Below are 27564 nucleotides of genomic sequence, written 5' to 3'. Positions count from 1 at the left end.
TGTGAGTTGGTGATGGACAGGGAGGCTTGGCGTGCTGCAGTCCGTGGGGTTGCAAAGAGTCGGACACGACTGAGCGACTGTTCTGACTGAATTGAGCTACATATTTGGTGCATATCTGTTCTTTCAGGGCTTAAACTTTAATTGGAGAAACAAGCAGAAAACACAGCAAGGCGACCTCTCTCCCGCCTTCAGCAGGGCAGAGTGCCCACGGAGGGCCAGGAAGGGGGCTGGGAAGGGCTGCCTGGGGGGGGGGGGTCGTCCTAGGGGGAGGCCCTCGTGGGTGGGGGGCCCTCCAGCAGTAAGACGGATACAAACGGGAGAGCGGCCCTGGAGGCATGGCCCTTTCCACCGCGAGGCCCAGCGTGGGTGGGAGAGAGAGGGGGTCTCTCTCTGAGTCTGGGAGACCCTGGGGACGCCCGTCTCAGTCCCCCGGGACCTGTGTGCCCTGGGACCCAGTGGGTGCTCGGTAAACGCTGCTCGTCCGAAAGGCGGTCAGGACACGTCGGTGCTGGGTGGACGCTGGGCGTGGGTGTCACCTGCTCCCCGAGGAGGGCGGGCACCCTGCACACATGTCTGGGAGCGGCGGGGCAAGGAGGGCGCGGTGGGGCATGTGGGACCTCCAGGCCAGGCCCTGCAGGCTCTGTCGGAGTCTCACAATGGACCCACGGCCCGGGGATTTCCGGGCAGTCCCGCGGGGCCACCGGCTGAGGCCCCCCGGAGGGCGGCGATCCCCTACCTGTCGGGGACGCGGTCATCTCGGCCAGTGGCTGCCGCATCCCCGCCAAGTGCTGGGCATGAACTATTTTTCCACTTTTCCACAGGAACAAACAGGAGTGATAAGACGCTTTCTGACGAAGGGAGAACAGGAATTGATAAAAGCCTAGAAAATTCTTTTTCCGCAAATAACAGGAGGAGTCAGCACACAGAGTCCGGGCAGGAAGGCGGGTGGGGGTCCGGGGGTGGGCTGAATGTCCCGCCGCCCATTTGCTGGGACGCGGGACCCTGCCCTGCCCTTGGGGCTGGCTCGGCTCCTCGGGGCTGCAGAGCCCGTGGGACGGACGGCCTGGCCTCCTCGCCCCACATGGCCGAGCCCTCACGCTGACCGCCCCAGAGAAGAGCCAGCAGCGTCACTTCCTCAGTGCTCCCCGTTCCGGTGGGAAGGGCAGGGACGTGGCCCTCGGGGCTGGACTGCGGTGCTGGCAGCTGCCCTTCCATGGACTTCGGTGCCAGCGCCGTGAAGTCTGCAGGCCACGAGCCCCTGTGGGGAGCTCCCCAGTGGACCCTGAGGCTGGACGGGTCACCTGGATGGAGGGAGGGAGTCAGAGGGGTCAGGGGCAGCCGCTGCAAACGGCGCCTGTGGTCAGGCCACGGGACATTCGTGTGGACTCAGGGAAGGCACTGGTCCCGGGGGCGGCCACTCACAGGCAGGGGCACCTACCCCCAGCTGTACTGCTCAGCCCCTGCAGCCACTCGGGGACCCCTGCTCGCTGTCTGGGGGGCTTTGCTGAGAAGGGAGCCCTCCCCGTCTCCCAGAAGGCAGGGCCCTGGGACACCCAACATCCACCTTGCCAGGCCCCGGGGGCCTGTGCACGTTAGACGGTTCTCTTAGCCGCTTCCTGGAGCCAAAGGAAGGGGCGGAATCCTAACAGCCGCCAGGCGGGAGCGCCCCTGGCGGCCTCATGAGAACAGGACTCATGTCTGCAGGACGGAGGCCACACTGCCGTCCACGGTCGCAGGAGTGGCCAGTGGGTGGCAGGGCTAGAACGTGAGCACCGCCCACCACCTCGGCTCCCATCCCCACGCCCCGGATGGCGCCGCGTGTCCCCCCGAGCCTCCCCTGCAGGCCGTCTCCACGCAGAGGGGCCAGGTGACCCCACCGCATCACTCCACGAGCACGCCCGCCCACCCCCTGGAGCTCTGCCTCACGGATGCCCCCTGCTCCCCTGTCCCCTGCCTCCCTCCATGCTAAGCCATCTGACCCCAGGCCACAGTGTGCAGCCGACTGGCCTCCAGAAGGAAAACGCCCCGTTCACAGCGTTCACCACCTTCCGCGGTGTGAACACCCCTCCGGGCCGAGTTCACGGGATGTCTCTGCAGGGCTGGGGCGGGTTAGCCCAGGATGCTGCTGTCTCCAGGGCTGAGGGTGGAAGGGGAGAAGCGGCCTGTCTTTTCCCCTCGTCAGGCGATGTGACTCCACAAAGCTTGTGCTAAGTCACTCAGTCGTGTCCGACTCTTTGTGACCCCATGGACCATAGCCCCCCAGGCTCCTCTGTTCATGGGACTCTCCAGGCAAGAACACTGGAGTGGTTGCCATGCCCTCCTCCAGGGGATCTTCCTGACCTGGGGATCGAACTTGTGCCTCCTGCTGCAGGTGGGTTCTTCACTGCTGAGCCCCCAGGGAAGCCCCGGGCAAGCTGAGGGTATCAGTGAAATGCCCTTGGAACGCCCCCGGGCCTCTGTCTCCTCCCCTTCAGCCTCCAAAGGCTCCCTGGGCAGCCGGCCTCCTGAGCCTGGCCCCCTAACGCCGGCAGTCCCTGTGAGCTGGGCTGCCCCCTGCTGTAGCCGTGGTGGGCGCCGGGGGCGGGGGCAGAGTCAGCAGGAGGAACGGGGTTTGCAGCGTCAACCGTCCCAGAGGCAGAGGCTGATCCGTCCCCTCCGGGTGAGACAGCCGGGGGCAGGTAGAGACATCTAACAGCGTGTGGGAGCTCTAATTAGAGAGCCAGTTATAACCCACTGACCTGCCTGGTTTTGACAGGCCTGGAAAAACGCATGTTTGTTCCAGGAAGAAGCAGGCTTTGCTTCTGGTTTGTTCTGAGAGATCCCCGCGGGGACGGCTTGCTGGCACTTTGCTTCCAGCCTCCTGCGTCTGTCCGGATGCCTGTGGCCCCAACATGGGGGATCAGAGGGAACCTGTGGGGACTCTGGTCCCTAAGGGGAGGGCTGCTTTCCGCCACAGGCCTGCTTCACGCTTCTGTTTATGAGGAAGGACACAGCCTGGTACCCACAGGCTCCCCCGCAGGGCCAGGCAGGCAGTTTCTGCTTTGTCTGAAAGGACGTCAGTTGGCATTTCAATCGCAGGTCTCTTCAAGACGGACCTCCTGGCAAGGCCGGGCCCCAGGCTCAGTGCCTGTGTGTCCAAGCTTCCTTGCAGAAACAGGCCCTCTGATCATCAGCTGGGGTCCCTGCCCTCCCCGGGGAGGCTGACGCCTGCAAGAGACTCAGGTCTCCAGGAGACACCGAGAAGGGACGGAGCGCGTTTCTCCCTAGAGCCAAGGCCACGTCCACTGTCAGATGGCAGGGGTCTAGGTGCAGTTAGAGGCAGTGCTGACATGGCGCAGGCGCTGCACAGGCCTTCCGGATGACTCGGGGACATTCTGAAAGGCGTGGGAGGAAACCGTACCTGCAGAGGTGTGCCTAACGGACAGGTGTTCTGTAAACCCCGAGCCGCTGAGGTAGGAGAGGGAGGGTGCAGACGGGACGAGCGGGGGCCTCGTGACTGCCAGCAGCCGGCAGGAGCGGCCGGGACAAGCAACCCAGGGCGTGGGCAGCAGGGCTGGGGTCCCAGGAACCGAGCCAGAGGGGCTGTGGAGCAGAAAAGCTCCCGGAGCTTCCTGAAGCCCGAGGCCCACACCTGACGGCTAGCTGGGTGGGCGGCGCCCTCAGACTCGGGTCCCGCCTCTCCCCAGCTGGCCACCGAAGCCTCGGGGGGCCCCCGGCAGCCTCCTCACCCAGCACTCAGCCCTGTGCGCCTGCGTGGCTCCCTGGCCAGCAGGCCTCTAAGAGCAGGGTCTGCAGGGCCCGGCCCCTGAGCAGGCTCCCAGTCTCCAGCTTCCCAGAGCCCGAGGGCTGCAAACCCGGTGATCCTTGGCCTTTCATCACTGGTGCGTGTGGCATCCCTTCCTTCTAAGCGATGAGCCCAAGGACCTAGGGAGGACATCCTGCTAGAAGTTTCCCCCAGGTCCTGCCTCTGGTTTTTCTTCACTGACATCAAGGATATCGGTGTCCACCAGAGTGGACGGGTGGCAGACGAAAGCCTGGACTAAAAATCCCTTACCCCCGACCCCCTTGGCAACAGAAGGGATGCCAAAGATGGACCCAGAGACGCTCCTGCACATGCCCAGACTCCCAAACCAGAGCTGAAGCGCGTGGATCTAGGCATTTCCAGGGCTCGGGCAGCCGTGAGCAGGGAGACATCCCTGGGCGACGTGAGAGGCAGGAGAGACAGGGGCTTCACCCAGGTGGGAGCCAAAGAGGAAGGGGGCAGCCACAGCAGGCGCTGCGCAGCACGGAGACAGCGCCACGCCCTTCAGCCCCAGAAGGTGGTGAGAGACTCCTCTCCTCCCACCAGAACAAGGGGCTGAGTTCTCTGGGGCGAGGGTCGCCGTGCAGGAGGTTAGAAAGCTGATCCATTTCACGCCCACTGCAGCTCAGGAAGGCAAGTGCTAGGGTCCCATCTAACAGGTAAGGAAAGGGCTCAGTCGCTCAGTCGTGCTCTTTGTGACCCCGTGGACTGTAGCCCGCCCCGCCCTCTGTCCCTGGGATTCTCCAGGCAAGAATACTGGCGTGGGTTGCCATGCCCTCCTCCAGGGGAGCTTCCCACCAGGGATTAAGCCCGCATCTCTTGTGTCTCCTGCACTGGCAGCTGGGTCCTTTATCACTAGTGCCACGGGCGTGAAATCTTCAGAAGCGATGGAGTCAGGATTCCTGGGGGGGGGAGCTGCCACTCAGCGCTATACCCCCGGCTGCCCCCGCGTCCCCCTCTGTAAAAGGAGCTGCTCAGTTGGGGGGATCCCACGGGCGCTCTAAACCCCGGAGTGCCCTCCACTCTCTGGGGGAGCTCCAGGTCCAAAGGCTTTCGTCTGCCACCCGTCCACTCTGGCCCCTCATCCTTCGTACTGGTGAGGAAAAACCAGAAGCAGACCCTGCGGGAACTTCTGGCGGGAGGTCCCCCCTAGGCCTTTGGGCTAAAGGGTTTGAAGTTCAGACCGTCAGAAGGTTCAGACCACACGAGGGAAGACACGGCCCAGAGAGAAAGTCCAGAAACACTAGTGAGGGGGCATCTCTGAGACCAGCAGCGGAAGATAGGGGCAATTTAAGCATCAGACAGGCTGGGGCTGCCAGCCCAGGTGGCTCCAAATGCCCCTGGGAGGAGACGGGGGCCACCTCGCCACGCCCTCCGGCTGAGTTCAGAGGCGACCCCTGTGGGGGAAGATGCTCAGGAAGCCAAGGAGGCAGCAGGGCTGAGATCCGGGGAGGCCTGAAGCCAGGAGGGGACTAGGGGCCGCGCCTAGAGCACAGGGCGACCCTGGTAAACGAGACGAGTCCGGACCAAGTTCCTAATCTCAGCTAGGGAGCAAGACCGCGGCGAGGCGGGAAGGTGGTGGAAGCGAGATGCCAAGCCGTCCCGGAAGACTGGAGCAGAATTGCTAAGAATGAGTGGTTTGGGTAGGGTACGTCAGATTTTAAATAATTTTAGATCATCATTAGTAATGAGACACTGAACCACACTGCCTATAATGAGTCATCTAAGAATACAAAACAGAAAACAGAAATAAACAAAAGACTCTGATGCTGGGAGGGATTGGGGGCAGGAGGAGAAGGGGACGACCAAGGATGAGATGGCTGGATGGCATCACCGACTCGATGGACATGGGTCTGGGTAAACTCCGGGAGTTGGTGATGGACAGGGAGGCCTGGCGTGCTGCGATTCATGGGGTCGCAAAGAGTCGGACACGCCTGAGCGCCTGAACAACAAGGGCACAGCACAGGAAAAAGAAGCGCAGAACTCTCTCTCTTTGTCCCCTTGAGTTGCTGCAAAGGAGCGCCTGGTGGCACGGCTTGCATTTCAGAGCCTGCGCTGGGTCTGCGCTGCTTCTGGGCCTGTGACTGCAGTCCTCAGTGAAATCAGGGGTGGCCTGAAGCCACGGAGCCCTGGCCAGCACCCAGAAAATGCTGTAGTGGGAGGAAGGACCCAATAATCAAGCAGAAAATGTCTGCAGAGACTACGTCTGCACTGAGTGAGGCCGTTGGGGCTGGGAGGATGCCTGGGGGTGGGTGGGCGGCGAGAACAAGGCCACAAGCCACACAGGGACCAGGCAGGCGCCCAGCAGAAGCTCCAGAGTCCCAGAGAACACGCCTTTCGCTCCACTGAGGACACTGATGCCCAGCTGAAAATGCTCTCAGCTAAAGGACACAGCTCCAAAGGAAGTGAAGATGCAGCCGGCGCCATAAACACCGTTCAATTCCTGCTTCTTCCCCTAGGTCATTTCCAGTACCCTCCCCACCCACTCACACACGCCCTCCGCTGGGTGCCCCCCGACCCGCTTCAGCAGACCCGCTCTCCCTCCGTTTCTGCCACCACCGTCGCCTCCCACCCAGAGACGGGTGTGTGCTGGGGCGCTCAGTCCTGTCTGACTCTGCGACCCCCTGGACTGCAGCCCGCCAGGCTCCTCTGTCCATGGGATTCTCCAGGCAGGAAAACCGCAGTGGGTGCCCACTTCCTCCTCCAGGGGATCTTCCCCACCCAGGGATTGAACCCGCGGCTCTTGCGGCTCTGGCATTGGCAGGCAGGCTCTTTACCACCTGCACCGCCCGGGGAAGCCCCAAAGCAGGCACTCTGCAAACCCAGTTAGGGCAACGTGGTCTCCCCTTCCCTTCCCCAGAGGAGCCGCCCTCTGAGCGAGCTGTGAGAGCGAGGAAGATACTGTGGTGCTGTGGAAATAAGGAAGCTGCTTCCAACTGGGTTTGGGGTGGGGATCGGGGGTGAAAGAAGAATCTCCCTGAGTCTGGGACCAAGAGCAGAGGTGGTCTCGGCCCGACGGGACACCAGGCCCATGGTCTATGGGGGGAGCCAGTAGGAGGGGCTGAGTCACCATCAAGGGACCAGGAAGTGTCCTTGGGGAGAGAGGACGGAGGGGTGACCCACAGGAGAGTTCACCCGGCCCGGGGCGGTGGGGTCTGGGTGTCTGCTGTTTTCAGACAGGAAACGATGCTTAGTGACACTCGCGGGGCGCGCGGCAGGCTGCCCCTTGCTGGGCTGGGCTGTCTCCAGGGGGCATTCCCCGGGAGGCCCTGGTCTCGAGAGAAGGTGGATGAGAAGCGGCCCCTGAAGAGGCTCCGCGGCGGGAGGGGTGCTGCCTGAATCAGCACAGCCCCTTGGTGCCGCCATGCCAACCAGCTGCCTCCTCGCCCCCCGCCGCCGCCCCGGGACGCCGCCTGAGCCTCCCAGCACCCGTGTCTGGGTCGGGCCTTGGGGCCTGGCACGGAGCTTGGCCGGGAACAGGAGAGCGCGCAGGGCTCCGACCAAGGACGGTGGACTCTTGTGAGCTGCCGTTCCGATCTCTGGTGGGGAACTAGGCCCCCTGTGGGCGAGGTCGCGGGTCCGCTCCCGCCTGGACTGAGAGACCCCGAAGCCCCGGCAGACGCCTGCCCTGGGCCGGGCCTCTCACCGCGACGCTGCTCCTGGGGACCGAGGCCACGCGACTCCAGTCCTGAGCCCTGGCTGGCTGTGGTCCCAGCCACCAGGCCCCCAGACGGGTTCAAGGTCTGGCGTGGAGGAGTGTCTGGAGACGACAGGACAGGGTCTGAGCGTGAGGGGTGCTGTCCTGCGCCACCCCAGCCCTGGAGCGGAGGGCTGCGGGCAGTCTTCTCTCGCATTCCGCCCCCGGGGCAGGCCTGAGGGGCCCCGCCAGGCCGGCACACCCGGAGCCGCCCGGGAGCCCGGCTCATCCTCCTGAGACCCGCCGCCGGAAGCCCGTGACTCAGCCCCGCCCAGGCCGCCACGGCGCCCCCTACGTCACTTCCTGTCCTTGTGGCCGACGGGACCTGCCGAGGACAAGGGACAGGGAGCCGGCGAAGCTGACCGGCGAGACTAGCCTGTCCCCATGGGCTCTGCTGAGTCTAGTCACGGCAGCGGCCCCAGGGTTTGGGCCGGGCCTTCACTCACGACAGGGGAGCGGTGACAGCTGTGAAGGGCACGGTCACCTCTCGCCCCTCCATCCCCCAAGCCGGCGGCCACCCCCCAGTCTACGCAGCCACTGCGCTGCCAGGCGGGATGCCGCCCCCAGGGAGCAGGCAGCTCCGCGTCGGTTCAACCAGTGCTTCCAGGGAGGGCGGTCCAGGGGCCGACACCTCCCACCAGGGTGGGTGGGCGAGGGCCAAGAAAGGCTCCCCTGGGCAGTGAGCCCCGAGTCTGCTCCGTGAGAGGCTCTGCCCTCCTGCCCGTGCACCTCTGCCCTAGGCCGAGGCCCCAGCATAGCCTGGCCACGGGCCGTCGTCCACAGCACACCGGTCTGGCCCGGAGTGGCCACCCCGAGCTCGGGCAGAGGTGACGCCTTCTGTCTCTGCCTGAGACGGGTCAGGCCAGCGGAGGCCTCTGCTGTTTCCTGACCCCTTTCAGCCACGATGACCAGGGCGACAGGCTCGAAAGCCACAGTCAGAAAGTAACACTCGAACAGGAAAGCGCCACGCTTCTGGCCAAGCATGTGCCATGACACCTTCTTACTTCAGCTCCCCTAGCTGCTGAAATTCGGTTCAGGGGGAAAGCCACTTCCGAGGTCAGCTCCTCCGGAAAAGAACTCCCCTCAAATAGACACAGAGGGGCCTCCACCACGGGCGGGTGGACCTGAGCTAGTGCTTAAAGAGCCTGTGGGACTCAACCCGCAAAACCATACCACCAGGCGGCCACTGTTATTATCCCCATTCCACAGCCGAGAAAATGGAGGCCCAGGAAGACGAAGGGACTTGGCCACACAGTCGGGAAGTGATAAAGCAGGGACCCAGGTGGGCTGGCCCCGGCGCCCTGCTCTTGACTGCTGCACTGTCCTGTTGTTTAAGCTCTAGACCCTTAACAGACTTGACCTTCCGGTCCTGACTCTGCTCCTAACTTGAAATGTGACCTGGGGCAGGTTACCAAGCACAGTGTCTTTCCCATCAGTAAAAAAGAGATTCTCGATTTCACCGCATCTTGCAAGAATAAACATCAGACGTGGAGGATGAGGTTTTAAATTTCTTTTCAGAGGTGAAGGTTATGTTCATGCCAAGGATTCCCAGTTCTCAGAAGGGCCTGAAGCTGTCAGAGTTGCTAAGAGGCCGTGTGTACCATGAAAGGGTGGCAGCCGAGCTGGCTGGAGAACCAGCAGCTGGTAGGAAGCCCTGCACCCTCCTCTCTGTTAGTCTGAGCCCCAGATAAACGGCCAAGAACGACAGCAGAGAAACGAAGACCTGTACGCTTTTCAAAGATGGCTATCAACAGCACAGAGGCGCGCAGAAAGGGTGGCCCTCTAAATATTTCATTAGTCTTTCTTTAAAGCAAACAATCATCCTCCTTATGTTTAAAAGCAGTTTTAAAATCCTGAAAGTAAATGAAATACAATGAATAGATGAGACGGCCTTCTCACTTGACTGCGGTAGTTTTGTTCCCTCCCAACCATGCCTCCCGTGTGAGGAGAGAAATTGATACTTTGGATGAAAGAGATCGGTTTCTAAGGACGAGCGTTCGCAAGGGGAAGGACATCTCCGTTCTGCTCCATTACCTTAATTGTCCCTGGGTCTCGTCTAGAGTAACAGGATCAGAGTTCCCTTCTCTAAGATGGGTTTCTCCAAGGCAAAGATGCATAGCCCTGCCCTGTCCATCTGTGCCTGGGCCCCGGGTCCCCCTTGCTAACCTGATGGATAAATTAGATCCGCAGACTCAGCTGTCATCTCTGGTGAAACTGTTAATCGCTCAGTCATGTCTGACTCTTTTTGACCCCTTGGACTATAGCCCACCAGGCTTCTCTCTCCATGGAATTCTCCAGGCGAGAATACTGGAGTGGGTTGTCATTCCCTTCTCCAGGGGATCTTCCCCACCCAGGCATCCAACCTAGTTCTCCCGCATTGCAGGCAGACTCTTTACCATCTGAGCCAGCAGGGCCATCTCTGGAATCACCCTGAAAAATGCACCAGCTTCCTGCTGCCTCTCTCCTCCAACAGGGCTATCCATTGGAAAACATGCTTCTAAATAATGAAATATGAGACACAAGTAATTTCCCCCAAATCTCATGAAACAGATGAACACTTTAAAAGAGCGAGAGGAATAGAAACACCAGAGTTTCATAATTTAGCAGCACAAGCTGCCTGCCTCAAGCAAGCTGGAGCTCACCACCTTCCCTGGATTCAAACCCTCCCTGCCATCCTTCTGGCTTGTCATGCATAATGGGATGAAACATTGTCCCTCAGTAATCAAGCCTGTAAGCTTCTAGACAGTTAAAAGAAAGCTCCGACTTCAGAGCGATGTTGTGAGTCTTGTTTTGATGCTTCTGGCTCAAACTTTAGAGCCATGAAAACAACTTAAGCTGTAGTAACCATGCAGAACCTCGCATTTCAGGTCCTCCTTCCAGACCCACCGCCAGCAGGGTGTGCCCCCGGGTATATTGTAATAAAATCCACTTTTCCGACAGCATGGACGTTCTCTGCCAGCCTCTGCGACTCATGTGCTCCTGAAACAGAACTGCGACCCACGTCTAAAGTTCTCACGCTCGATGTCACTGCAGACTTCCGATGTTTCAGAAAGCCTAAGACAGGGGACTTCCCTGGACGTCCAGTGGTTGGACTTGGCCTTCCAGTGTGGGGGATGTGGGTTTGATTCCAGCTTGGGGGGCTAAGATCCCACTCAAATGCCTTGGGGCCAAAACCCCCCCAAAAACATAAAGCAGAAGCAATACTGTAACAAATTCAATAAAGACTTTTAAAAGAAGAAAGAAGAAAATGTAAGATCATGGAGGAAACTCTCAGGCACAGCTCATCCTGGAACCTTAGCCTGGAGCTCACGCCTCAGTCCAGCCACAGAGGTCAACCAGCACTTCTGGACACTTGATGCCCAGACGAAAAGCTTGTTCTGTTATTCGACTGGCCCTTTATTATGGTGATCCCCAAACTGTCTTTCCACTGAGCAGGAATCCCTCCCCGCCATCAAGGGGCTGTCCAGCCAAGGCAGGCAGGCGGGCCTTCACCCTGTGCCCGCGGTGGGTCGCCCAACCCCTGGCCCCCAGTGGTCGCTTTTCCCCATTGTCCTTCCTTTTCTCTGGGAGCTCCACCACGGGGCCTTTCTCACGAGTTCCCACAGCAGAACGGGAGAAATTTACCAGCTCTCTGCTCTCCCAGCTACCCTCCTTTGAAGGACAGTTGGCCTCTGTCCCTGGACACGCGTCCAGCCTTGTTGGAGACCTTCGACGTGCAAGGGCCTGGCCCTGAGAACTTTCATTCTGTTTTCTCCTGCTCAGCATCGGCTCTCAGATCTTTGTCTGCCTCAGTTGGAGGCCCCGCCCTCGGGGCACACATCGTCCTCTTCCTTCCTGGGGGGGGCTGGCGGTGGGCAGGGGCCCCTGGGCCCAGTCCCTCTCCAGCTCGTGTCCTCCATAAAGCTGCACGGGCATGTCGCCCACATGCTGCCCTGCCGCCCTCAGCACACCCTGGGCGAGCCCCACCATCTGCTTCTGATTTCACACCTGTTTTGACCAGCTGAGCGCATTGGTAATGTGCTCCAGGATAAGTCTATTTCTCAGCAACATCTCTCCTCTGGTCTTACATCAGCTCCGGCACGCAGCCCTCCTGGCCCCCTTCCATACTCCCTCTCTCTTAGAGGCTCTGTTCCTCTCTCTCCCCCTCATCTCACATTCTGCTCGAGAGCCCAGGCTGACATGATCGGAGGGCAGGCTCATGGCGCGGCTTGCTGAGCCTGGCCCTGTTCTGGTCACCGTGGCCCTGGTTCTGAGCCCGGCCCGCCCTTGGCCTGGGTGGTGCCACCCAGAGGCTGTTCCTCTGCCCTCAGTTGCCCCTTCTGCCCCCGACTCCCGATCACAGCGTTACTGGTATGGAAAAGGTTGCTCCATGTTTCATTAATTCATCTTGGGTCTTGGGAGTGAAAGGCTTTTTAACCATAGCATGCAAATATATGTAAATTTAGACACTTATGCAAAAATGATATGAAAATATGCCCTTAGATTTTTCTGGAAAAAAAGTCTGATCACTCTATGAATCCCTCCCTTGTCAACAGCATGACTTTGTAATTCCTCACCCCGTCAGCTCACTGCTCCCTTACTATCTGCCCACACTCAGCTCTCTTATCTTGTGCTAACTCATTATTAATATTAAACACATGATTTCTTTTCTTTCTTCTTGCTGTATGTGAATTTAGATGCATCTCTGAAGGCTGAAACTATTAGAAAACTGTCAATTTTTGTTGGAGTTTCATGTATGTTTCTGTTGTCAAGTCCGACCTTATGTTAACTTTAACGCTTTAATGAAAACCATCTGCCTCCAAGTCATTAATGCTTTTTTAACAATATCACTGTGCTTGCATTTCTCTGCAGTCATGCCTTTCCTGTGAGCTGGGCTGGTGGAGGGGGCTGGCACACGTTACCACTAGCCTGCTCTCAAAGGGAACAAACATCCCTTCCTCGGGGAACAAGCTCACGCCCCCGACCAGGAACCACTCTCCACGTTTAGCATCAACCCCTGGTCTCTACCTGTGACGCAGAACATGGCTTCCTTCTCTCAAGACGGCTCCTTCCAACAGCCCCTCTGCTCCTCCCCTCTCTCTGAGCATCAGGGCTGGCGCAGACACGCTTCCTGCCCTCTGGGTTTTTCCATGGCCTGCAGTCGGCCTGTAGGCAGCTCCTTCCTTCGGAACCCCTTGCCTTGATCTTTGGGGGGGGGGCGGTCCTCTTTGCTGCTCAGGTTCTTCAAACTCCATCTAGTCTTGACTGCTGACCCCTGGCCTGGCCGGCCAGGCAGGCCTCCCTGGTCCCCTCATCACCGCACGGCCTGCTCCCCCAGAGTCAGGTGGGTGCTGACACTCATGTCTGCTTCCGCCTCCTCTGCCACGTAAGTCTAGAGCCCTGCCTCTTCCCTGGGGTGTGACCTGGTGAAAAGACGGCCTCGTCTCCCTGCTGCCCCCTCGTCTTCACTTCTTCCTGATCTTTTTAGGCCCAATCGGCCAGTGCTTACTTGCCCGGTCGGGTCTGACTCTCTGCGACCCCGTGGACTGCAGCCCACCAGGCGCCCCTGTCCATGGGATTCTCCAGGCAAGAATCCCGGAGTGGGCTGCTGTGCCCTCCTCCAGAGGATCTTCCCGGCCCAGGGATGGAACTCATGTCCCCTGCATTGCCGGGTGGATTCTTTACCACTGAGCCAGCAGGGAAGCCCATTGAGACGTCTTAGGGGTTTATTATTATTATTATTCTTACAGTTTTCTACTGGTGAGACCCCTGAGGGAGCTAATGTCTGCGGGCCAGAGAAGGCTCAGCTGTGGCTCTGGATCCAACAGGCAAGGCTCCGCCATCACCCGGCCCTTGCTCACCAGCTCTCCTAGCCTGGGCCCGCGGCCGCTCCTTTCAGAAGGGAAAGTGCCTGGCATTTGTCAGGAGCTCAGGTGTCTTGACAAGCTCCAAAGGTGAAACTGAAAACCTTCCTGGTGCGATTTTCCTATTCGATCTTTTGTCTCATGTGTTCCCCTTGGGGATGAACAAGAAATACTTCTCTGAATAATTTACAGGCCCCGGGGTAGAAACACGCTGCCTCTTTTTAATAAAAAAGCTGGGTACATGGCCTTGATTATACCTCTTCTGTGATACTTCAGCAAAGGCAGAGAGACCTCAGAAGCTCTTTACAAATTCCTTTAAAAATAGTGAGACAAAGATAAAAAGCCATGTAATGCTTCTAATCAAACAAAAGAATGTTTGTATAATACATACGATTATTTATAAAGCTGTATTGAGCTGTGAAAGGCTCATACAGGGAAGCTGAAAAAACTCAACAGCTGGAATTGCTATAAGGTCTGATTTACTTTTAAAACTGAAAATGGCTGTCTTCGGTTTTCTGCTGAATGAGCACCTCCTGGGTGTTGGGGCTCGCCTAGGCTCATCACATGGATCATTTCATGGAGTTCTCACGAGTGAGCTGGGTAAGGAGCGGGTCAAGGCACAGAATCACCGAGGCTCCTGGGGGTGCGTGACCAGCCCACGGTGCCGCAGGACCACAGATGGGGCTGAACTGGAACCCAGAGCTGACTCAGAAGCACACATGTCGCATGGTCCCTAACGGTGGGCGCCCCAGCCTTCCGTTGAAAACCACTAGATGCTGCTCAGTTCTGTCTGCGTTTTGCGATGTTACTGTGGGCACTGTCGAGAGAATGGAGGCTTTGGGACCATCTGGAGTACATTTCACTTATTAGTTACAACACTGTCTCCTCTTAGCCCTGGACAGAACCTCACGGCCTCTCTGGGTGCAAGCCGAATGTTTTCATTTAATGGGAGGCTGGGGTGACTTCCCTGGGTCCTCGCAGTGCGGGGAGGCTGTCCCCCTCCTCTGACTGGATGTCCCTGCCACCCAGTGGCCTCGGGGACAGGCTGAGCTCTTGGCTCCAAGGGTCCCCCGAAAATGTAAAGTGCTCTGAGTCTTGCCCTGCAGGCTCCCCGGGGTGTGGGCACCCCCAAGGGGGCTGCTCCCCTCAGTCCGGAGACCAAGACGACAGTGACGGCGCCCAGGGCCACAAGAACGTGTTCATTAAGCCCGGAGCCACAGGGAGGCTTGGCTGGCTGGCCCGAGGCCTCGGACCCAAACTCCACCCTCAGTCAGCCCAGGCGCCCAGGCAGGCCGTGTGCTCCCCGCTCCCCCTGCGCAGACCACCACAGGGACGGCGCACCCGCTGCCCCGGAGGGGCACCCCTGCACTCACCAGCCGCTGCATGCTCTTCACGTGGGTGGGGCTGATGGACAAGGCCTCCTCGTACCACCGCCGGGCCTCCTCCACGTTCCCGCGGAGCTCCGCCACCTGGCCGCGCATGTAGAGGACGTTGTGGGACATGGGGAAGAGGTTGGCAGCTTCCTGCGTGCAGGCCATGGCCTCCGCGGGCTTCCCGATGCCGATGTAGACTTCCGCTGTGAGAACAAGAGCACAGGCGGATGCATCCTGGGTCACCGCCCCCCAGACGCCCTGCAGACGGCCGGGGCTCTGGCTGGGACGCTGACCTCCCCCGAGGGAGCCTGGTAGGGGCCCGAGCCCGCCCCAGCCCAAGTGGGAACAGCCGGGTGACAGTCCTTCCTGCCCCCAATAGGAGCACGAGAGTCACGGCCACAGGGCCTCCAAGGAGACACCTGTCAGCACCAAGAGGGGCCTGAGGCCTGCCAGGCCCACTGCCCCCAGAGGACACCCGCCCCTGGAGGACATCCACCCCAGGAGGATACCTCCCTGAGAAGACTTCTGCCCCCAGAGGACTCCTGCCCCTGGAGGACACCCACCCCTGGAGGACTCCCGCCCCAGGAGGACACCCACCCCCGGAGGACACCCACCCCCGGAGGACACCCCCGGAGGACACCCACCCCAGGAGGACTTCCGCCCCCAGAGGACACCCACCCCTGGAGGACACCCACCCCAGGAGGACTCCCGCCCTTGGAGGACACCCGCCCCTGGAGGACTCCCGCCCCAGGAGGACACCCACCCCAGGAGGACTCCTGCCCCAGGAGGACATCCACCCCAGGAGGACTCCCGCCCCAGGAGGACTCCCGCCCCAGGAGGACACCCACCCCAGGAGGACACCCGCCCCTGGAGGACTCCTGCCCCTGGAAGACTCCCCACCTCAGAGGACACCCACCCCAGGCCCACCCAGGACACCGGCCCTCAGCTCTGACGTCCATAGAACGAGGGCTGGCTGAGCCTAAGGACGGGCCAAGCAAAGGTGCACAGCCCCTCAGCAGGCAATGGTGCTGCCCCTCGGCCGGTTCTTCTGAAGCCCGCAAGCGTGACAAGGGCTGCGGGTGGAGGCTGACACGTCTGTGGGTACGAAGTCAGATGGCTGCTCAATCTGACCCTGCCCTGGGCCGAACTGGGAAAGCCGCCGCCCGCGGGGACTATTACCTGAGACTGGCACAGCCCGCTGAGACCCCAGGCTGCCACTTTCCAAACAGCAGCGGCCGGAGCCCTCCTCCAGCAGCCCCAAGGCTCCCTCGCCTGCACGCGGGGCCGTGCAGACGCCCGGCGGTCTGACCCCTGCTCTGGGCCCGCCGCCGCCGCCGCCTCCCAGCTCGGGGCCGCCCCTTCCCTTCCTCACCCGTCCTGCCCTGACCACTGCCCTCTGCCCTGGCAGAGAAAGCTGTTTCTGCGCCCACATCTCCAAGCTCCACACACACTAATACGTCGAGTAGAACCGGATGCACACGAGGGTAGGGACAGGGAAGAAGGCAGTGGAAAGGGACTAGGAGACGGCCACTCTTCTCACACACCTCTGGCGGCGTCTCCCAGGGCCGCGGCCTCCACCCCGCTCCTGTCTCCTGCAGCCCCTCCGTGTGTCCCGCGCAGTCGCCACCAGAGCAGCCTCCCCGGCAAAGCCCTGCGGGGGTCACCCCTCCCCCGAGGTCTCTCGCCCCGGGCACCCCTCAGCCCGCAGCCTTCCCTGACCCCACAGGCAGGACCCCTTCACCAGGGCTAAATGCAGGGGAAGGAGAGGGACAAGGGCCTTCTGAGCTCATTAGCAGATGCAGGCCTGGGCAGTCTCCCCCCTTGAATGGTGAGGGGGGCTCCTGACCGGGGGACCTGGCCCAGGACGCACCCACAGGCTCCCGGGTGCCCGGTGTCCCCGTTCCTGCGTCTAGTTTCGGATACTAATCGGGCTCCTGCTCGGTGTCAGCTGCGAGGCTGAGAACTGGGCCCCGCGCTGTGTCTCAGGCTTGGGACCGCGCAGAGGTCCCGGGCGACTGGGGGGCGGGGGGGGGGGCGTCAGTCGCTGAGCAGCCTGGACCCCGCCGGCCAGCCGTGCGCCTGGCGCGGGGCTGAGTGTCCCCTGGAGACGGAGACGCTCCCCTCACCGAGGCGCCTGCTCCCTGGGGCTCCGGCTGCCCACGGGCGCTTCTCTGAGACCCGCGGGAGGGCCGCTCCTGGTGCGGATGCCCTCAGACCCCCTTCAGCCGGCCGCTGGCAGGGGCGGGGGAAGGAAAAGGCGAGAGGGGACCAGCTTCCCCCGGACCCTGTGGGCTCCCTGACCCTGCAAACCACTCCCTCACCCCAAGCCCTGCTTCTCCAGGGAGAGGAGCCTGGTGCCTGGAAAACAAGCTGGGCAAGCTGGTGCTGGCTTCCTGGGCAGCACGCAGGCTCCCCTGCCTTTGTGAATCGGCTCTTTCATGTGGAAATTCCATGAGGGCCAAGAGGACAGAGGTCCTGCGAACCGACGAGCTTCCTGCCTCCTGGCAGAGTCAGCAGGCCTGGGGAGGCCGCCACCCTTATCCGCTCCCACGGGAACGGCCCTTCATTGCTTCTGCTTTGGGGGGCTCAGGAAGGGGAAGGAGGCAGGGGCTCTGCTTTCATGGGCGGGTCCCGGCCCTGCGCCCCTCTAGGACCCCACGCCGGGCCTGCCGTCCCTGCGAGGAGTGCAGCCCACGTCCTGCCCTCGTGGAGGCCCCGTCGGGGTCCCGCTGCACATTTGGCATTTGTTTCCGAGTTTGCGAACGGCTGTGTCCACTGTCAAGGGCGACCCCTTTGCGTCGGCGATGGCGAGGCTCGGGCACTGTGTTTCACCCGTTTGTGACGCACTTTGTCCCCGGCCCCGCTGTTTTCCTGTCCCTGCTGCTTCCTGAGCCCCGACCCTCGGCTGACCCTGACTCGCCACCCGAGGACCTGGCAGCAGCCAGCAGGGAAGCCCCTAACCTCTGTCCTTGACCCCTGCTGTCCCCTCTTGGCCCCTCAGGGGTCCCCCTGCGAGGACTGTGCCCCCAACCCCCACCAGGGCGGCCCCCTCCCCAACGCTCCACTGACATGCCCATCTGTGTCACCAACTCCCAGATCCCAAACCCAACACAGGCTCCTGTCTCCTCCTTATCCACCCTCAGCACCTCCCAGCTCCTGTGTCCACTGAAAACTCACTGCTTATTCACAGAGTGGAGAGGGAAGGGGCAGGGGCAGGGGACTGAGACACACGGACTATTAGGGATGAAAGAACCTACGAGGACGTATTGTACAACACGGGGCTGTGGGGAACATTTGATAACACTATGGAGTGTATTATAATATGATATACAGTTAATATATGCACATAGTATGTTATAATTAACATATATACTGTTCTAATACACGCAGGCATAGTGGGTGCGTTATATGTTATGAGCCTAATAGACATACATGTGCAGTGCATGCATGCTCAGTCGTGTCCGACTCTGAGACCTCCTGGACCGTAGCCCGCCAGGCTCCGCTGTCCACGGGATTTTTCAGGCAAGAACGCAGGAGTGGGTTGCCCTGCCCTCCTCCAGGGGACCTTCCTGACCAGGGATCAAACCAGGTCTCATCACCCCTGCATTGTGGGCAGGTCCTTTACCACCAGCACTACCTGGGAAGCCCAATATAGTATTCAGCATACGTTACTTATATTTTATTTTATACATGGAGTATAACCTTTAAAAACACATTAAAAATACAAGGCTGATTTAGAAATCGTTATCTTATAAGCTCCTGAGTGATCGCCGCCTGCTGAGCACGCTCGTGTGTCGCCGCGACTGTCCCGACGGTGTCACTTTGCAGGGAGAGCAGCAGGCCTGGGGAAGCAGGTCCCGGCAGACGGCGGCAGGGCCGGGGTCTCCCTGAGTCCAGCCCGGGACCCAAGCCCCTGGGTTCCCCCGCTGCAGGGACAGCACCCCCTTGCTTTCCCCCACCTTGCTGACCACTCCCGTGCCACCGGCTTGGCGTTCCTCTCCTCCCCCGTTTTTGGGGGTGCTGCACTGGACCCCAGTGGTGGGGTGAGGGCCCTCCAGTCGCAGCCCAGGAGCTCTCAGGTGTGGCCTGTGGGGTCCAGTTCCCTGACCAGGGATGGAACGGGGGCCCCTGCATCCGGGGCGTGGAGTCTTAGAACTGGACCCCCAGGGACGCCCCTTCAGGTCTGGGTCCTGACTGTCCCTTCCTCCGTCAGCGTTCCCGTCACATTCCTTGGCTTTAAAACGCCACCCACGACGTCCTGTTTCCTGCCCAAACCTCGAGCGAGGGTTGACTATCCATCCACCTGTTCCCCCACCCAGGCCGCCAGTGGCGGGAAGCAGAATCACCGCCACACGCGGAATCCTTCGCGCGCCTCATCCAGCAGCGGCTCCTCTGTGTATGCTCATCAGCTTCACCCGGGGGAACGGCGCTCCCGGCCCCCACCCCCGCCCCCGGCCTCCACGGGCCTGGTCTGATGACGCCCCCTCCTGCGTGGGCGCCCACTCCCGCCCGCTCACCTACCCGAGCCCCCGCGGTCCAGGAACGGCGCTCCCGGCCTCCGCGTGCCCCGGGCCTCCGCAGGCCTGGCCTGACCGCCGGCCGCCCTCCTGCGTGGGCGCCCACCCCCGCCCCCGCCCTCCACGGGCCCGGTCTGATGACGCCCCCTCCGGTCCTTCCACGCCCGGCGCCACCTCCCTTCTTGGTCTCCCGAGCCTGCCCCGCCGCCCCAGGGCCCTCGGCACGGGAGCCCAGCGCGGCTGAAGCGCAAACTCCACGAAGGGAGACTCGCCCGGCCGCCGAGGCCGCTCCAGAGCCTGGAGCTCAGACGCCTCCGGCGGGCTCCCGGCTGGGGGCCGCCCTGGGTCTGGATTCCGGTTTCTCCCCGTGTCAGCCGTGTGACCCCAGCGGGGTGACGGGAGGCCTGTCTTGCTGTTTCATGGGGAAAGCGGGGTGACTGAAGGCAGGTATTCCTCGTATGGCTGCGCTTCCCCAGCGGCTCATCGGTAAGGAGTCCCCCGGCAATACAGGAGACGCGGGAGACGCGGGTTCAGTTCCTGGGTCGGGAAGATCCCTGGAGCAGGAAATGGCAACCCGCTCCAGTACTCTTGCCTGGAGAATCCCATGGACTGAGGGGCCTGGTGGGCTACAGTCCATGCGACTGCAGAGTTGGAGACGGCTGAGCATTTTAAATGGCTACTGCAAGGAGCAGACAAGCTGAGACGCATGCACTCCTGAGAGAAGATCCGGCGGGCGGTGCTTGGCAAACGGCAGCCAGCTGCAGGCTGCACACCAGGAATCCAACCTTCCCCCAACCCACCTCCAGGGCAGGGTAGGGACAGGGCCGGCGGGGCTGACCCATGGAGACTGGCATGAGGGCAGCCTGACCCCTGGGCACTGAGGCTCCCTCCCGCAGGCACGCCCTGTGCAGGGACCCTCACGCCACCTGTCTGTGAGTTGTCTCCATCCTGGCCTGGTGCCCAGGCCACTGGCTCACCCTGCGACCCCACTGAAGCACCTCCGGGCAGCCGGGAGGAAGCAGGCAGGGGGCAGGGCGGAAGGGACAGGCCAGCCGGGGCCGAGGGACCTGTGAGGGTCCCAGCTCCACACTCCCAGCAGAAATCCAAAAGTCTTCTCTTGCACATCTAAGAGTAGCCGCTGGTTCTGACGGTGAGAGGTGCCAAAGCGAAAGCTGTGATTCTTAGTAAGCAACAAGCAGAAGTCACCCACCTACCGCAAAGTCATTTTTAGCCGCCATCCCCAAAGAGGATACTGGAGGGTGGGCACCAAGAAGCTGCTTGCTTTGAGAAAGACCCTGGTTCAGCCCGTGACAGTGAATGTATGAATTTCCAACGGCTGGTGACCACGTGCGTGTGCTTCTAAAGAAGCAGGTCTATGACCCCCAGAGAGATACGTCTTGAGGTGCAACTACCGTCACGTGCTTTAACTCAGCCCTCCTGACTCCTGTCTCAGTGGGACTCCTGAGGAGCTGGCTCCTCTCTGGCCTGGGTTTCCCTTCTGTGCAACAGAGGAAAACACCCCTTCTGACCTTCTTTATAAGATGGTGTATATATTACAAACAGCACTGGAAGATACTTGGAACTTTTAGGAAAAGAGACCGTAAAAATGGGCAGTTGCTTTTGAAACATCGTGTGATGCCCAGATGCTATAAAGAAGAGATTGATAAATGTAAAAAAAAAAAAAAATCGGCAAAAAAATCACAACAACAAAACCCTAAAACACAAACTAAATGAGAGAAAAGATAGCGCTTATGACGCAAGGCAACTTTCTCTGGCACACAGCCAATGCTCGCAAATCAGAAAGAAATGCTCAGCATCTAAGGAGGTAAATGGCAGGACCCACGAGCAGACAATGAAGCCCCACTTTCCCCTGTCAGACTGGCCACCACCTGGAAGTCGGACAACTCGCTGTGCTATAAAGATGGGAGGAAATATATACATATATTTCTTTATATATAAAGATGGGAGGAAATATATGGGAGAAATACATAAATTTATATATAAAGATGGGAGGAAATACATAAATTTATATATAAAGATGGGAGGAAATATATATATATTTATATATAAAGATGGGAGGAAATACATACATATATTTATTTATATATAAAGATGGGAGGAAATATATATATTTATATATAAAGATGGGAGGAAATGGCCTTTCGCATCTTGTTGCTGTTGAGTCGCTAAGTTGTATCCAACCCAGGGACTGTAGCCTGCCGGGCTCCTCTGTCCATGCAATTTTCTAGGCAAGGACACTGGAGTGGGTTGCCATTTCCTTCTCCAGGGCATCTCTCCGACCCCGGGATTGAACCCGGGTCTTCTGCGTTGCAGGCGGGCTCTTTGCCGCTGAGCCACAGGGCAGTCCTGACGCCTTGCTGGCCGGAACGCGAACTGGCACAGCTGCGGAAGGCAACGCGACAGACTTTCCAGGACTGAAGAGTGACTTTCGATCTATCCATTCCACTTTCGGGGATAAGCCTTACACAGAAGGACTGATGCCGAAGCTGAAGCTCCAGTACTCTAGCCACCTGATGCGAAGAACTGACTCGATGGAAAAGACCCTGATGCTGGGAAAGATTGAGGGCAGGAGGAGAAGGGGGCGACAGAGGATGAGATGGTTGGACGGCACCGCCGACTCAACGGACATGGGTTTGGGTGGACTCCGGGAGTTGGTGATGGACACGAGGCCTGACGTGCTGCAGTTCATGGGGTCACAGAGTCGGACACGACTCAGCGACTGAACTGAACTTATGCAGCATGATGTACAGAAGGCTATTACTGATGCACTGTCTGTAGCAGAAGAATACTAGAAATAATCTAAACGGGAGTCAGCGGATCACTGGTTAAACAATGGTCAGTTCACACAATGGGTTCGGTCTCTGATGTGACAGGTAGCGGTCTCCACGAGAGTCACCCCTCTGGCGGGTGTGCAGCTGCTCACTGGCGGCCGTGGAGGGGGGTGACCAGTGCTCAGCGTGGGGGACGCCTCCATTCCGTGTCTTTTGTGCCCTTTAAATGGTGTACCATGAACTTGGATTATTTTTTCAAACATAATTTAAATGAAATTGTCACATTCAGTTCAGTTCAGTCGCTCAGTCGTGTCCGACTCTTTACAACCCCATGAATCGCAGCACGCCAGGCCTCCCTGTCCATCACCAACTGCCAGAGTTCACTCAGACTCACATCCATCGAGTCGGGGATGCCATCCAGCCATCTCATCCTGGGTCGTCCCCTTCTCCTCCTGCCCCCAATTCCTCCCAGCATCAGAGTCTTTTCCAATGAGTCAACCCTTCGTATGAGGTGGCCAAAGTACTGGAGCTTCAGCTTCAGCATCATTCCTTCCAAAGAAATCCCAGGGCTGATCTCCTTCAGAATGGACTGGTTGGATCTCCTTGCAGTCCAACGGACTCTCAAGAGTCTTCTCCAACCCACAGTTCAAAAGCATCAATTCTTCGGCACTCAGCCTTCTTCACAGTCCAACTCTCACATCCATACGTGACCACAGGAAAAACCATAGCCTTGACTAGACGACCTTAGTCAGCAAAGTAATGTCTCTGCTTTTGAATATGCTCTCTAGGTTGGTCATAACTTTTCTTCCAAGGACTAAGCGTCTTTTAATTTCATGGCTTCAGTCACCATCTGCAATGATTTTGGAGTCCCAAAAAATAAAGTCTGACACTGTTTCCACTGTTTCCCCATCTATTTGCCATGAAGTGATGGGACCAGATGCCATGATCTTCGTTTTCTGAATGTTGAGCTTTAAGCCAACTTTTTCATTCTCCTCTTTCACTTTCATCAAGAGGCTTTTTAGCTCCTCTTCACTTTCTGCCATAAGGGTGGTGCCATCTGCATATCTGAGGTGATTGATATTTCCTCCGGCAATCTTGATTCCAGCTTGTGTTTCTTCCAGACCAGCGTTTCTCATGATGTACTCTGCATATAAGTTAAATAAGCAGGATGACAATATACAGCCTTGACGGACTCCTTTTCCTATTTGGAACCAGTCTGTTGTTCCATGTCCAGTTCTAACTGTTGCTTCCTGACCTGCATACAGCTTTCTCAAGAGGCAGGTCAGGTGGTCTGGTATTCCCACCTCTTTCAGAATTTTCCACAGTTTATTGTGATCCACACAGTCAAAGGCTTTGGCATAGTCAATAAAGCAGAAGTAGATGTTTTTCTGGAACTCTTGCTTTTTCGATGATCCAGCGGATGTTGGCAATTTGATCTCTGGTTCCTCTGCCTTTTCTAAAACCAGCTTGAACATCAGGAAGTTCACGGTTCATGTATTGCTGAAGCCTGGCTTGGAGAATTTTGAGCACTACTTTACTAGCGTGTGAGATGAGTGCAACTGTGCGGTAGTTTGAGCATTCTTTTGCATAGGTTCAGACAAACCAAGTGGCCGAACATGGACAACCCGTGTGGGTCGGCCACCGGGTGTCCCGGGAGGAGCCGGGGGCTCTGGGTCAGAAGTGCCAGGCGGGGGTCGCCCTGGGGCCGAGCACCCCTGCTCTCCTGGGCTGGGCTCCCTGCAGGGCTGGCGGCTGGCCCCTCAGAGCAGCAGAGGCTCAGGGCTCCCGCTCACGACCTCTCTGCCTTTCAGACACACACCCCGTGGCACGGGACCTGCTTGTATGACAGGCTGGACGTCTGGGTCACCTCAGAGTGGCCTCACCTGCCACTCTCAAACCTGGGGCCGCCTCCATCGGGCCCCGCCTCACCAGCTCCCGCTACACTCGGACCACAGGAGACAAGAGGCCCACAGGCCACAGAAAGACCAGCCTGGGGTCCTGGGCCTTGATCTAGCTTCCTCTGAAACCTGCGACGTTTACAGAAGCTGGCGGTATTGCTGGAGCTGATGATGGACACAGATGTTCCCTGGTTTCCATACGTTCTCAAAAAATGTGGGTCACTTTTATTTTGCCTCCCAGAGCAGTCAAGCTCAAACCACATATGGTAAAACCTTATGTTTCAGTGGAAGGTTGTTGTATGAATTCTTTCTGAATTTACCTCTTCAAAGACTAGGTTGACTATATGACACAATTCTAATCTTGACGCAAACAAAGTCAGTGCTTTGGAAGAGTCAATAGGGCATCAATCCTATAAGATTCTAATTTATGCCACTATTCATGCTATATATGTGTGATTTATATTCTGCTCGGAGTTTATATGGCAGGTACGACATTTGCTTTCCAGAATTCAATTCCACCAACTCCCAGAATGTTAAAAGCCATACCTATTAATAGCAATGAGAGCTTTATTCTTTCTTATAGGCTATGGCAATGAGAAATGGATGTCACGTGATTAGTAAAACTTCTAGGACAACTCCAAATGGAATCTTAGCTGCCAAGTTCGTCAATGCTCTCAGAAGCAGATACAGTTTCTTCCCAAGAGTCATGGCGGGTCATGCCAAGAGGAGCAAAGTGTGGCCTTACCACGCATCGGGTGGGCGAAGGTGTCCTGAACTCACTGACCCGCATCCAGGTCATCAGCATTTCTGAGACACAAGCAAGAACGGCAGGGCCTGAGGGGTCAGGGGAGCTGGCTCCAGCCCGGAAGGGTCCCCAGCAGCCCTCTGGCTTTTCAGACTTTGCCCTTCAAAAACTCAACTTCAGGGATTCCCCGGCAGGCCAGTGGCTAAGACTCCATGCTCCCAGCACAGGCGGCTCGGGTTGGATCCCTGGTCAGGGAACTGGACCCCGTGTGCCACAGCTGAGAGTTTGCACAAAGTGACCGAAGGTCCTGCCACAGCAGCTGACACCTGCACAGCCAAATAAACACCCATTAAAGACAACAACAGTAACCCGACTTCAGGCCCGTTTTAAAGGACAGCCTGCCCCTCCACTAGCCCGCAGGTTCAGGCAGCCTCACCTGACCTGGACACTAAAGAGAACCCCTTCTCGTTCTGTTTTTCGCCATCAGTGCTCATGAGGGTGACGGAAGAGGACAGTCATTACGTCCTAGACTGGGGACCGGGCTCTTCTGCAAGCAAGCTGCAAGGGAGGCTTCACAGCTGCTCCCGGGTCCTCAGCATCAGCCCGTCTAGAGCCCCCGTGAGGCCGAACGCTGGCAAGTGTCTGCGCAGGGGAACAATGAGCAGGGCCGTGAGTCAGCCCGCGTCTGTGCTTCTGCTTAGAAGAATATAATTTGTTAATTTACGGGCATTGTTACCGCTCGCAGAAGGCGCTGGCTGAGCTTGGCTCTGGGACATGCCCAAGCCAGGTAAATAAACCCACCTGTGTCTTCTTACACAAAGGTCGAGAACAAGGTTGCGCATCCTACAATCAGCCCTGGCACAAGCGGACCAAACAGATGGGCAGGGGTGGGTAAGAAGCGCTTTCCCCAGCCAGATCGGGGCTTTCGCCGGGCACCCAGGAGCCAAGCCTGGGAAGGCCTGGCAGGTCCAGGGCTAAAACATGAGCAACGCAAGTGATCGTTCACACGGAACTACACGCCTGCAAGCAAGTCAGCCGCCATCACTGGCTCCCTACAGGGGCCTCTCACGGCGAAAATACCGGGGTGCTGGATTTACTTGGGGGACTTCCTAGCTATGCAGAAGCAGCTGTGAGAAAATGGGGCGGTCACACCTGCTTTCTGGGCTAGCGTCCCATCCCGCAGCCATGGGTACCTGCCTTGCTCTCTGAGGCTCACCAGGAGTGCCGTCAGTGAGGGGAGCCTGGACACAAGGGTGCATTCCCTTCCCCGGCCTAGATGAAGACGTCTTTGTCACCCGGACCCCCGACCCCTCTCCCAGGGTCTCTGGGATGTCACTGCTAGAGTGCGCGGGGCGCTGAGCTCATCACCCCAGGAGAGGGGGCGGTGAACGGAGGCTCAGAGCTGAATCAGGACCGCCGGACCTCCGGGTACCCTGCAGAGGCGGTCTGGGGAGCAGCGGCCCTGCTCCCGCGTGAACGCTGCCGCCCAGGGCGCGCACCTCCCTCGGCGCAGCGGCAGGTGGGGCGGGGCAGGGGGCAGAGCGGTACCTGCGTGCAGCCAGATCTGTGCCAGCGTCATCCAGGGGTGCAAGGGGCCCGGCTTGGGGGCGCTGCTCTGCAGGGACGAGGCCACTTCTGACAGCGCCTGCTCCACTCTGGAGGCCGCGACTGATGTGGCGTGGACGGAGCCTGCAGGGTTTGGGTGGGGGTTCGAGAAGACGGCGTCAGAGGCGAAAGGACAGACGGAACCAGCCAACCCCACAGGCCCCGCAGCCCCCACACAGACACGAGGCCAAGACGCACGCACGTCCCTCCCCCGGGGTGTCTGAGCTTCGAGGGTCACACCCCATGCGACCGCTGGGGCCTGGCATCCTAGCTTCTGTCCTTGGTCTTAGTTCCTGTCCTTGCTTTTGCTGCCCTCTGAGTCACCGCAGAGCTTAGACTGCAGAGCGACTCTCCAGGAGCCTTGAGTGGGCTAAGAAGGGGGAGGCCGGCAGAGATGCGCTGCTTGAAGGGAGACCTAGGCAGGCGCCAGAGCACCTTCCCGGGGCCTGGACCTGGAGACTCCCCGGGGGTCAGGGGAGGGACCACCCTGGTCTGCTGCGGAGGGTCCCGCCTGGCGGGTTTTGCTCTCAAGACACACCCAGCAACCGCCCACTTTGTCCCCTGGCCTCTGATGGATCTGGGGCCATAGTCTAGGATGCGGCTTGAAAGCTACAGAGGCACTTTGCCCGCTGTGTAAGCAGACGGCCACCGCCGAGGCTAACACCAGCCTGCTGGAGGTCAGGCCGCCGCAGAGGGGCTGCGCCTGCCTTACTCTTCTGTAAAAGCTGCTCTTCTGAGGGGCTGGGGCAGGCCGCCGTCCGGACAGGTTCACTAGCCTGAGGGATCTGGCCAAAGGGCTGCTCCTCAGACATCAAATGAGTCAGACCACACGTTCTTCCCATGCTGACCTGGGGAACTCCTGCCAGACAGCGGCCACCTTCCGCAACGGGGGTCTCTCCCCACCGCTTTCCCACATCCCCTCTCGGAGGAATGGTTTCAGAACCGAGAACAGGAGTCTCAGTTATTGCAGACTGAAAACTGGTGACATTTATATTCACCGGCAACACTCTTCATTTATAGCTCGTCCTCAAGCGTAATACAGGGATAAACATTCCAGCCCTGTCGGTGGCAACTATCAACTTATCACGAGGTTGAAAATGGTGATTATAGAGAGATACACGCTGGCTACTCAAATAAGCCAAAAAACGGTGATTATAGAGAGATGCGCGCTGGCTACTCAAATAAGCCAAAAAACGGTGATTATAGAGAGATGCGCGCTGGCTACTCAAATAAGCCAAAAAACGGTGATTATAGAGAGATGCGCGCTGGCTACTCAAATAAGCCAGGCTGGG

General features: G+C 58.9%; 1 protein-coding gene across 7 annotated transcripts in view; it reads right to left on the bottom strand.

Annotated features, from left to right (window-relative positions):
- TTC7B (tetratricopeptide repeat domain 7B) overlaps positions 1-27564 on the bottom strand; it is a 272717-nt gene that overhangs the window by 9077 nt on the left and 236076 nt on the right. For 6 of the 7 annotated variants that reach the window (XM_018053841.1, XM_018053837.1, XM_018053838.1 and 3 more), the window contains 2 exons: positions 26216-26356; positions 14716-14918 (listed from right to left, as the gene is read on the bottom strand). In XM_018053841.1, the coding sequence (XP_017909330.1) occupies positions 14716-14918; positions 26216-26356 (344 nt within the window). Of the gene's footprint in view, positions 1-13845; positions 14160-14715; positions 14919-26215; positions 26357-27564 lie in introns of those variants that run through there. The other variant, XM_018053840.1, reaches the window with a different exon arrangement.

Source organism: Capra hircus, chromosome 10, assembly GCF_001704415.2.
Source record: "Capra hircus breed San Clemente chromosome 10, ASM170441v1, whole genome shotgun sequence".
Lineage (NCBI taxonomy): Eukaryota > Metazoa > Chordata > Mammalia > Artiodactyla > Bovidae > Capra > Capra hircus.
This window is presented reverse-complemented; position numbering and strand designations above follow the sequence as displayed.